The sequence below is a fragment of the Arvicola amphibius genome, chromosome 1, assembly GCF_903992535.2.
Source record: "Arvicola amphibius chromosome 1, mArvAmp1.2, whole genome shotgun sequence".
Lineage (NCBI taxonomy): Eukaryota > Metazoa > Chordata > Mammalia > Rodentia > Cricetidae > Arvicola > Arvicola amphibius.
The window spans coordinates 10,270,945-10,283,016 of NC_052047.1; the positions used below are offsets into that span (position 1 = coordinate 10,270,945).

Genomic DNA, 12,072 nt, shown 5'->3' on the forward strand with positions numbered 1-12,072 from the left:
AAAACAGAATGAGGTTATAATTCTTAGAAATATGCTAGGCACGTGTATTGCTCACATCATTTGACAGGTTCCCCAGGTTGCTACTCTTTGCAAGAAGTGTCCAGCATGGCTTCATTCAAATGCAGGTGTGCAGCTGTTGGCCCTCCTGAAAGCTCGGGCCTGGTGTTTTCCCTGCAGAGAACAGTAGGCCCCAGGATGGTTAGCTACATACTGCCTCTGTGAAACTAGGATGTGCCCGGTGAGCTGTACCAGCCTCATCCCAGGACTCAAGGAACAAATGAAAGCCAGGAGCGTCACTGCTACACTAATTTATACTGATCCTGGTGAAAATGCACAGTGTGAAGTAGTACTTCTTTTGGTGATGAGTGAGTAAAAATATACCTAAGCGAGCATTTAGCATGATTATTTCTTTAAAATCTATCCTCTAGTATAGCTCAGAAAGTTTGTGAAAACAGGCAGGCATTGTGTTACTTGTTGAAAATCTTCCCAGTGATGTAAACAAAGAAACGAATAACATACAGATGTTTACTGGGGCATCTTCCTGAACTACCTCATCTCCAACCCTGAGAGACATGCTGTCTGTGTCTCCCACAATCAGCTTTAAAACAGAGTGGGCTGTTGCTCATTGTAAACAGAAGTTCCGCTGTCTGTGGAAACATTGTGCTCAAGGGGATTTGTTACCCAGGGTGCCTGGTTCTTTCATTTTCCCTGAAAAGTGTCCCTTATAAATGCATACAAAATAGAAAAGACACATTTTGTAGTCCCAAAGAATCACAGTTCCTTTTTTTAATTAGTAAATAGATAAAGTAATTATTTCCCAGGTCAATCATAGTTTCCCTCCCTCCTCTCTTCTCAGTCCTCCACCCCCCAACCTCCCTTTCCTCTCACCCCATATCCATTCCTCCTCCTTTCTCTTCAGAAAAGGGCAGCTCTCCCATGGGTATCTCTCCAGCCAGCCATGGTATATCAAGTTGCTGGAAGACTAGGCATTTCCTCTCTTGTTAAAGTTGGAAAAGGCAATCCATTAGGAGGAAAGGGTCCCAAAAGCAGGTAACAGAGCCAGAGACAGCCCCTACCTCTACTCTTAGGAAACCCACGAGAAGACCAAGTTATACAACTGCAATATATGTGCAGAAACCTAAGTCAATGCCATGTAGGCTCCATGGTTGGCAGTTCAGTCTCTGTGAACCCCTGTGAGCCCAGGTTAGTTGATTCTGTGGGTTTTCTTATGATGTCCTTGAGCCCTCTGGCTCCCCCTCTTCCGTAGGATTCTCCAAAGTCTGCCTAATGTATGGCTGTGGTTCTCAGAATCAAAATTTTTAATTGTAATAAAATCTGAAGTATACTCAGATTTTAAATGTAATATATTTATAAATATAATTTAGTTTCAATATTGTTCATGTACTCAAAATCCCATGCATTTGAATTTTGCATAGGTTAATATGAGACAGGTTCTGTAGATGCACCAGGCTGTTAAAGTAAGGCATAGGATACCAAAGTCAGGTCGAAAGTGCCTGTTGTAGGCTGGCCACTCAAGACAGTATTATTGTGATTGTTCACTTTTTTATTTCCTCTTCTGCCATTCATTGTAAGGAACGCTTCAGAGGGATGAAAGAGGAAGGTGACTATCACTGAAAACCCTGCAAATTGTGTTCTGTGTGCCTGGCTTTTGCACAGAATCAGAAGCAGAAGCAAAGATAACCTGGAGGGCGCAATCCGGCAGTACCTTTACTAAGAGAGCTCTTACAAGAAGCTGAATGGACAGGCCCTACTATTAGATATCTGTTGATTGTGCCGTGTTTAAGAACTGCTCTGCCAGGGGACGGTTTTTCTGGTGGGAAATCATCCCCTGCCTCCTGTTTAAGGCTGATGCTGCCCGTTGAGAGTCCTTATGTCCTTCAGAGCAACTGCTCTTTCTCAACAAGGACACAGCCATCTCTTTCTCTTTTGCCTTTGATTAAAAGAAGGAAGACACAAAGTGTTAAAGAAAGCTTCTTATGTGTTGAGTTATGAATAAGATACCAGAAAACCTGGTTGTTTTCATTATTGTTTAGCTTAGAGGAGACACTGTGTCCGTAGGAGATTTGTTTGACTAAATGGGACAGTAGAAATGACAGCCACAGAATCGCCTTGTTTGGGGTAGCCAGACACTCTCCACAATTACAGACGTAAGGCTCACGAGGTGGCAAACAGAGGATTTCTGGATTGCTGGCCATGAGTGGGCTACACAGCTGCAAACACTGTTAATTACGCTGGGACCGATGAGCGCTCATGCTGCTCCAGTGTCCTTAGCCAAAGTCTCCATCCTCAGGGAGGCACAGCCAAGTGCGTTGTGTCTTTAGTGCATTTTGCACGTTACAGAAAGATGTTGTGAAACTTAAATTACAAAGCAACTTCAAAGTTGCCTTTTTTTTTTTTTAAAAGCCCGGTTTGCTCATAAGGTAAGGTTCATGGTGATGCTTCCAACCAGAGCTCTGTCGAACATTCTTAGCCAGCAACAGCTGTGCTGTTCCCTTTACATAGTAATAACGCTTCTATGCTGCACTTGATTTTTATTGTTGAGGAGGGCTCCTGGTACCTTTATTGAATTAATTTCAGAGAGGCCCGATTTTGGGGGGGAATGCCCAATAAAACAGAAGTAATTTAAATTTTAATATGCCTTCCTTGCACCATTAATTAAAATGATTTATGTTTGGTTGCCTCGTTGAAATACAGTATGATAGATGCTCGGATGTATTGCTTCCATGGTGATAATTTCCACCATCATTTAGGACTCAGGGCACCAGGTTTGTCCTGACCTATGACAGCAATGTCTTTAGCTCCTGTCAGGATACAGCGTTATACTGTTCTTCGTTTGTCCCATGTGACCTTGTATTTATCGCACACATTTCTGGCTTTTTGCTTATTTGTTCAAGATAAGAATCCCTGAACATGGTTGAACTGGCTAAGAAGGGAAGGAAAGGGAAGGAAAGAACAAGATAACTGGGCTCTATTTTCTGTGTCCAGTTGTGGAATTCGGAGAAGGATTTTGCGAGTACAAATCTAAGAGAACTTAGGGCTTTGAACTCCAGAAGAAAGGCGCTGCCCTTGATCCATGCGTTTGTCAAGGAGAAAAGAGAAAATGAAAGGAAGACCTACATGGATTTTAAAACTTTCCGTAAACAGAGCGTTTCCCCCACTGTCTGTGGGCTTGTGGTCGTTAGACGTTTTTCTTTTAGCTACTGGTAAAAATTACGTCTAAAATACTACTATCGACAGTCATTATACTGTATCCTTTTTTTGTATGTGTGTGCGATCCAAAGAGGTGCAATGTTGACAGTTCTTCCACTTTTTTCCTGACTATCAGAACATATGATTGCATCGAGCTGGCTGCAGGCTCCACTGCTGACATTTTCTAATGCAAAGAATGCCCACATCACTGGAGCATTTGAAACGTGTTAATGAGAAGATCAAAAGGACTGTTTGAAGCAGCTAACTTTCTTTTCTCCTCATTTTTTTTTTAATTTTTAAGAAATCGGCTCTCCTCCAAACTGAAATCTTGGTTCTAGCAGCTAAGCCGATGAGATGTAATTCTCCCTCCCACCCCGATGATGATAATAACAAACGGAAAAAAAAATTGGAGAAGACTCAAACTCTCCATATGGTCTATAAAGTGGTGAAAGTGTTTTCCAGAATTTTCAATACAGAGCTGAAGGAGGCCAAGTGGAAAAAGTCCTGGCAACTAGGCAATATTATGCCTTTGAAAACCTGCAAATTCTCATGAAATATGGTGCACATGAATACACCCTTCTCTGGAGTGAATGTGCTCTTTCACTATTTAACATAAGAACAAGATTCTCATGACTGTTATTTTTAATGCACTTGGACACCACTAAGTTCCCTTCTCCCCCCAAACTGATTTTACTGGCATGCAGGCGTGCAGGCATGCCGCTTCCACATAGACTCCCACCTTTTTCTGGTTTTAGGCACAGGTAGTATCACATTCTTTTCTTTTTGTTACTTATGAGACCACATGGCAATGTGTATAGTAATATTTTTGTATATAAGAGGAAGACCAGTTTATTTCCTGTCCTGAAATTTCTAAGTGAGTGACGCTGGACATAACAGTGGATGTGCAATGCTTCTCTGAAATGGTATAAGCCCCATCCCAACATACATACTTCACTCTACATGCTTTCTCGTTTTCTATCACCTATGATTCCATTCCCCCATCCACCCCAACAAAACAATTGCTTGGCAAACAACTGACCTTTCACAGACTTTCCGTTGGCAGTTCAACATTTATTTTAAAGTCTCCAATGTAATGGAATTGAACTCAGGGTTTGGAAGTAAATGTTCTAAGTGATGGGTTTGAATTTTAAATCTGATTTTAATTCTGCCATTGTATGCACTTGGTGAAGTGTTGTGGTTAGAGGTTGTTGGAATTCTTTCTTCCGTGCTTCAAATGAACATCAACATAGCAGTCTTACAAGGAAATGAAAATAAAAGAGGCCACAGTGTGTACCATATGGCAACACCAGAGAAGGACGGTCCAAGCCCAGTTCTGGGTCCTCTCCTGGGGGGTTCCTGTCACTGTTGTGATGATTGTTATGTCTCTTAATTCAGTAGCCTGGCATTTGATTGAGGCAGAACATGAAGGATTTATTTTTATTGTTAACCATGTATACCTCCAGACTCCGAAATCTATATAAATTTATAATAGGTCATGCACATAATTAGTTTCGTATTAATTGAAACATTACCTCTAAAATGTTCTTTTCTGGAGCATTATAAATACAAGGCACAGGCACACATATGCCCATATGGAACTGTGAAAAATCATAGAAATAAAAAAACCTATGGGATAGATTATAACATGAAATTTTATTATATTATTAGGCTTTTCATGTTAGAGAGGACCAAAAATTAATCCAATTTATTTCCCAGATATAGAAAACTGGGATGCTCTTATGTTTTGCCAATTGCTGTCAAGTTCACTAATTCTCCGGATACATTGGTTGGCAGAGAAAGCTGATAACTATTTCCACTGAAATTAGCAACACTTTTACATCATGGAATTCTCGCTGCATCATTTTCCCATTTTTATCAGCATTTTGCTTACTTAGAGCATGATCATAACCTACAATACTGATGGTTCATATATCTGAAGGAAGTAGGGGGATCATTGATCTTGTTGGATCTAGACAGATGTAGAGAGAACGTTGAGGCAGAGCTGTGTAGAAACTGATGTTCCACCACACTGCGACATCAGGCAATGACAACAGAATAGCTTGGTCATGTAGATGGACCCAAAGAGGCTTGATGTCTCTGCGTTATAGATTATGTTAAGTAAAGGCTTTTCAGTAAAATGAAAACATGCGAAGGTACTCCTTGTCCTGTGTGAGTTTGATAGAAGTGACTGCATAAAGATTTTAAACATGTATTTATTTATTTTATGTGTGTGTGCATGTGTGTGTGTGCCTAAGTGTTTGTTTATATACCACATGCATACAGGAGTCCACAGGGGTCAATAGAGGGCATTGGCTCCCCTGGAACCAGAGTTACCGGTGGTTGTAAGCTACCATGCAGGTTCTGGCAAATGCAGCTGGGGTTTCTGCAGGAGCAGTAACTGCTCTTAACTCCTGAGCCCCTTTCTGCCTCCTTACAGAAGAATCTTAAGCTGAAATTTAATTTTCCTCTATTAGCACACACATAGATGGTCATTATGAACTAAAAAGGAGGAGCTATGAGGGGAGAATGCTAGAGATTCTATTTATATATTTTTTTCATTTATCTGTGCAAGATGTACATGTTTGAAGAGTAAATGTGAAATTTTTGTTACAAAATGAAAGTGATCTCAGATATTTTAGACTCAGCAAAATAGAAGAGTGTATTATGATCTTTCTCTAGTGAGAACACTCTAAAGAACACTTGCAAGATATAAAAGAGACATGAATTCCAAAGTCTGTAAAATAAAATTCAACAATTTCTTGATTTGGACTGTGTGCTTTGGAACTTTGAGTCCATTTTGATGGGGGGAATGGTTGATTAAGCTTCTATTAGAAGAATATTGACCCAATTACCCAAGTTAAAATATAGGCTCTCTAAAGATACTGAGAGAAGCTAGTTGTTTAATTTTTACCACAAGGATTAAATGTAACCACTGGTGAAAAATGTAATGATAGACTATCAATAGCATGTATATTAGTGTTAATATTTTCCTTTTTGGGCTTTTATTTTCTGAGCATTTCATACATTTGTATGATACGGTCTGATCAAATCTACCACACCGATTCTTCCCCTCCAGTTTTCCCTTACCATGCTCACCATTATCTGCTACCAACCTTGTTCGTTCTTTTCTGAAGCCCATCAATTGAAATGCCAAGAAGAGTCAGGGAATCATGAGGTCCCAACTGCTTTGCCCAAACACCATTGAGTTTAATTGCTGAAGTATATTTAAAAATATTATTTTGGGTTAAGTAAACTATAGTTAGGATATTGACTACTGAATATATACTAAAAAAATTGAACAAATAAACAACTAAAATAATAACCCAGATAACTCATAACCAGTTTATTAAAAAGTGGGTTAATCTTTAGCTCACAAATATGACCTCAATAGAAACATAGTAATTATTGGAGCCTCCAAAACAAGGAATTTATCTTCATTAGGAAGAAAAAGTGTGTGTGTGTGTGTGTGTGTGTGTGTGTGTGTGCATGTGTGTTTGTGTGCACAAACTTATGTTTTCCAGGCTCCAGGATCACGGCTAAAGACTGGAAACCATTAGAGAGAGAAGCTTTGGCTTTATACTGGGAAAAATCTTTGAAATGATGAGTTCCTTGCCAATCAAATGATGCTTTATGAAACAGTGAATTTCTCTATTGCTGTGGTCTAGACACGATTGGAACCACTAAAAGTAGGGAATTTTTAGAACATTGAAGTTTTGTTTGCGTGAACCTTGCAAATCTTTCTTCTTTCTGTGGTTATTCTCTTTTCCTCTCTCCCTCCTGCTTTCCTTCTTGCTTCCTTCCCTTTTCCTCCTCGCTTTCTTTCCACTTCCCAGCCCTTCCATATTTCTCTCCTCCCAACTTCCCCCTTTCTCTCCTGCCTGTCAAACTGGAAATTAGGTTTTATACCAGTCCCTCTCTGTAAATAGTGGGAACACAGAGCGACCGCAGTGAACTTGTGAGACATGTATTGACACTGGCAAGGAGAGTTTTTTAAAGTTAAGATAAAATGAAAGCAAAGAACTCTGTGAATGCTGGGGAAGAGGAATTGTCATCTGCTTTGGGAAGACAGAGATTCATGGCAGGGGAGGGAGAGGGGGGAAGAGAAAAATGCCTGAAAGGATTGGAGAATTATTTAGAAAAAAGAGACATTGTAGGTTGTGCCAGCATTTGTAGTCTGCATCTGGTAAGAGCGAACTACTAGAAAAGAACATTGGGAAAAACAGTGGGGCTGGCTTTGATCTTACTGAATGAAATGCTGGTAACAGTGGTTTCATTGGGTATTCAAGACACAGAGTGTTCCTTTTAATACAGGGGATACACAATTTTTAACCTTAAGTTAGCTTCATTTGACTATGGTTTTGTTTTAAATCTTAATCCATCATCTCTGGAGTTGCCAGAGTAGTCACTGTTTTTTTTTTTTTTTACTTTCTTACTTTCTCTTATGTTATGGAACTTTCTACATTTTATTGTGTTTTATTTTGGCACAGGTTATCAAGGATCCTCCCCCACCACCTTCTGCACCAAAGGAGGTAAGTGATTGCCTAATAAAGTGAAAAGCAGTTGTTTTTATTTTCATTTGTAAATATCATTTTGAAATTATACCAATTGTATTTATATGATAGCTAAGTACTGTTTACTTTTGAAAACCTACTGCTACTTTTTAATCTTATGATTTCTTTCATGGAGTAGGGGGAATGAGCCCTTCCGTGGTAGACTGGCTTCAGGATCAAAAGTCCATAGAGATGAAATATATTTTATAAATAAAGATATATTAATAGTTCCGATGACACTTATCTAAAATTGTTAAAATATCCAAGCTGGAAGTTCAAAGATGCCATTACTTTCTTCAAAGTGATAATTTGCTATTTTATTACTCTGTCAGCTAGCATCATACTAGCAACATAAAATAAGGAATATACTAGTAGTATGCATTCATTCTTAAAGCTTCTTTAACGTAAATTTCACCCTTCAAAATTACATATATATTGACATATGAAGTAATTGTTGAAGTGTTACCATAAGTTGAATAATCTTTTCCAGTTTAAATTGATGAACGTACTTAGTTTAGATACACAATACTCACAGTTAAAATAAGCAACTTCTTTTGGCCTAGGTGGGATGGAGGAGAATTTGGTGAAGGGGAGGTGTCTTAATCTCTTGTAGAACTGCACTTGAAATTGATGTATGTCATTATAAATGCCCCCATATACCCCAAATATTATTTTTACATTTCCCCATAACAATGGAATTATTTAAAACATCTCAGTATGATGAAGCTCTGACAAATGGACATTTTCAGAAATTGACTAAATCCACTTTTAAAAACTGTATCTGTATCTCCATAGGAAGAGGAAGAAGAGCCTTTGCCCAACAAGAAATGGCCAACTGTGGACGCTTCCTATTATGGTGGTCGAGGAGTTGGAGGAATTAAAAGAATGGAGGTTAGTCCCCTAAAGAAATAGAGAGTGCTAAGCTAAAATGTGTACTTATAGGGCTACTGTGCCACCGACACAGTGCTTCTTTTAATCTCACCCTTCATTAGTCAGCATTGGGTTTTCTCTGGGCAGATTTCTTCTCTGTGGAATCACCCTAGCCATGTCAGAGCTGCAGAACAGCAGGCTCCTTCAGTCAAAGGACGCATTGAGAGGATTTCTGAACACTAAGGAAAAAAATAGGTTTGGGTTTCCCCACTGTTTTGGAAGAAATTATCCCATGGAGCATCAGCTTTAAGAATGCCAATCTCTCATAGTTGCAACAATGTTCTTCTTTGAAAAGGCCCAAGAGTTACTTATTATTTGATGTATAATTTTTGAAATATTCAACAGGATATGACTTTATCACAAATATAGAAGAGGCACATTTTAAATTTTCAACAGTTTTTACTTAGTACTCACCAACTATTCTAATTAATAATACATATCATTTATTATGTTGAACTAGTTTTTGTTAATCCACTAGTCTAAGGAAAAAAAGCAACATGAACTCATGAAAGGATCCTGGCTAAAAAGAAATAAGATTTTATATATCAGTCAGATAAACCAACTTACAAAACCAGAATTTTATTTTGGCTTAGGGAGTTAACCTGTGGTTTGTAAGCCTTCTTGGTTTGGGGTCTGTGTCATGCTGCTTACCATGGGCAGGTGGGAGCAAAACAAGACAAAGTACATCTTGCTGTCACCCCCTAGATGTGCAATCTGCAAAGGTCTAACTCTTAGACCTGCTTCTGGGTGCCACCCCATACAGTTGCTGTCAACTTCCAAAAGAGCCACACCAAGACTTTAGTACCTAGAGGGCATTCCATATCCAAACTGCAATGATTTCTCTATGCTCAACAAAGCACATGTATGTTCCCAGAAGCCTGCAGTTCAAACTTCAAGAGTTCTCAAAATCCAGCATGTAAACTTGCACCTCCTGCCCTTCCTAGAGGAAAATTTTTGAAAAAGAATGACTCAACGTCCATTGAGTCTGTGTCCATTAATCTTGAAAACTTTTGACCACATTGCTAGAATACTCTATGGATATGATGGCAAATGGGATGATAATGGATTTTAAAATGGCAAAGAAAGCATATTTATAAAGAAGAAATCCAGTATATAAAGATACACAGTAAAGCTGAGCTGAGAATTAAGCATCATTAAAATGTCTCTATGGAGAATTAGAATGGGATGATCGGGAAAATCATCCATAATGCTTTTATGAGCATGCCTCTTCAGACCTGCACAGTGCTTGAGCTGCGGAGAGTCAATGAATTACAGAAGTTCTGAGGTCATCAGAGCTGGAGAACAAACCTTCAGAGCTGAAGTTAGATAGAGTCACAATGGATACTTCCTTTTCCCAGGATTTTGCAAATCTCTTTTAATTTGAATATGTATTTAAACTGTCCTCTAGTGGAGTTTGCAGAAAGCTGGAGCAGAGCTTTTTATAACAGCTGCTATCACATCAGATCCACCACAATTCCTAATAACTTCACACGGGTATTCCTGCCAATTTCTCGTGAAACAGACTTTTAAAAATTCTGAAATTGCTCCTTTATTATATGGACTCTTAGTTATCCAAATATGCTCTAGAAATTATGAAACTCATTGTTGATAATGAATGCCAAGTGGGATTGGAGGCATTCAGCTCTGACGCTTGTAGTTATCTGTTGTTTCCCCATAGTAAGAAAACTCTGGTAAGACTTTCTTTAGCAATCTATTTTTTGTGCTTTCTTCTTTCCTCTTAGGGCCTCTCACTGTGGTCAAGTTAAAACGTTAAAATTTACACACACACATACACACACACACACACACACACACGTACACACATTGCATTCCTTTGTAGAGTTACAGGAAACTTCTACAGGGTGTCTTCTAGTCTTAGTCCTTGAGATTAACTGAGATTTGTGTTTGGTAAAGGTTGATGATAACCCAGAAGTTATTTCACAAAACAAAGACAGCAAACTTATTAATCTTCTTAGGCCTCCATGACTGCAGGCCATGTGTGTAATCATCAAAGCCCGGGAGTGCCATGCTGGATCAGAACTCCAGTTCAACCGTCTTTCACTTTTTTAAAATCTGAGAATGGTTCCAATGAGATTTGAGTCTAATTATGATGATCTCCGTGGTTTCAGCTGTGAAGGCGAAGGAGCTATTTGTGTTAAAAACCTACCCTTTCTGAATGGATCTAAATTGTATCTACTTACTGCTCTATTCTGAATTACTTCTCTGAGTTGTAGCATCCATGAGTTTACTAAACTATCTGTCTCTTCTGTTTTGCTTTGTTTCCTAAAATTTAGATGTGTCCACTGCAAGAAATGTGTACTGGTTTTAGAGTTTTAAATTCAATTAGCTTTGTCTAAAGGTTTCATTCTAAGTGTTAGCTTATCTAGGCCAAGACTGCGATCTGAAAAAAACAAAAAAGGTAATTCTTTCTCTCTTTTTTTCTTTCTTCCTTCCAAACAAATTTAACAGCCCCACAAAGAACATTCTAGTCACTGATCACATTGAAATATACAGATATACTTTAATGACTCAGCAGGGTCCACTTGAAATTGAAAACCATTCTAAAATTGTGGTAAAAAGGTGTGTGTGTGTGTGTGTGTGTGTGTGTGTGTGTGTAAAACTATGTGGCTTTATCAAGCTTGCATAGTTCTTTCCATGAAAAGTAACCATCTATCTTCCTGCGAAACATTCAGGTCAGTGACTTTAAACTTTTTCTTTCACTGAGATGACGTAATGCTGTGTTGTAGCACATCCTGGACTGGTCTTAGCTTTTCTCCATGCACGCTGCTTATTTATCTCTGTCCTCTAGGGCAATGTTTTGAGATTCTCCCCTGATCCTGTTTGGGTAAAGTCCTTCTGCAGAGACCACTTCCTATTCAGATATTGTCAGGATACAACTTGGCTCTTAATTTCTGTTTACTGAAAAGTAAAGAAAACAAAAACCTCATGGTTTGAGTCACTATCAGCAGTTCCCAGAGAATGAAATTATCTAAAATTAGTGGGACTCACTAATGGTCTGTGCTTTTTTTCCCCCTCAAACCAGAACCCTTTCCAATTCCTGCCTCTCAGTTAAGAATTTGCTTATCACATGGCTATATTCAGATGAGCAAAAGAACTAAAGACAGAAAGCTGTTTTGGAAAGTGAAAGGTTGTCAATGGAAATTCATACTTTCTGAATCAGTCAAATGTGAAAAATTTAAAAAGATTAGTTCCTTATATGTGAGATAAATTTATACAATTCAGAATTGTGTAAACCTTATTCACTCTTCTCTTTTTGCTTATGTCCAAATCCATACCCTGCCTGGGTACTCCTTTTTGTGACTTTGGGAACATTTTTTTAACCTGTGCCGTAGTTCTGTCATCTGGAAGGGAAACACATAAT

General features: G+C 38.7%; 1 protein-coding gene across 3 annotated transcripts in view; it reads left to right on the forward strand.

Annotated features, from left to right (window-relative positions):
• The window catches only part of Antxr2 (ANTXR cell adhesion molecule 2), a 119,029-nt gene that overhangs the window by 57,809 nt on the left and 49,148 nt on the right, over positions 1-12,072 (forward strand). For all 3 annotated transcript variants that reach the window (XM_038331500.1, XM_038331507.1, XM_038331516.1), the window contains exons 13-14: positions 7,698-7,739; positions 8,556-8,651. In XM_038331500.1, coding sequence (XP_038187428.1) covers positions 7,698-7,739; positions 8,556-8,651 — 138 coding nt within the window. The remainder of the gene's footprint in view (positions 1-7,697; positions 7,740-8,555; positions 8,652-12,072) is intronic.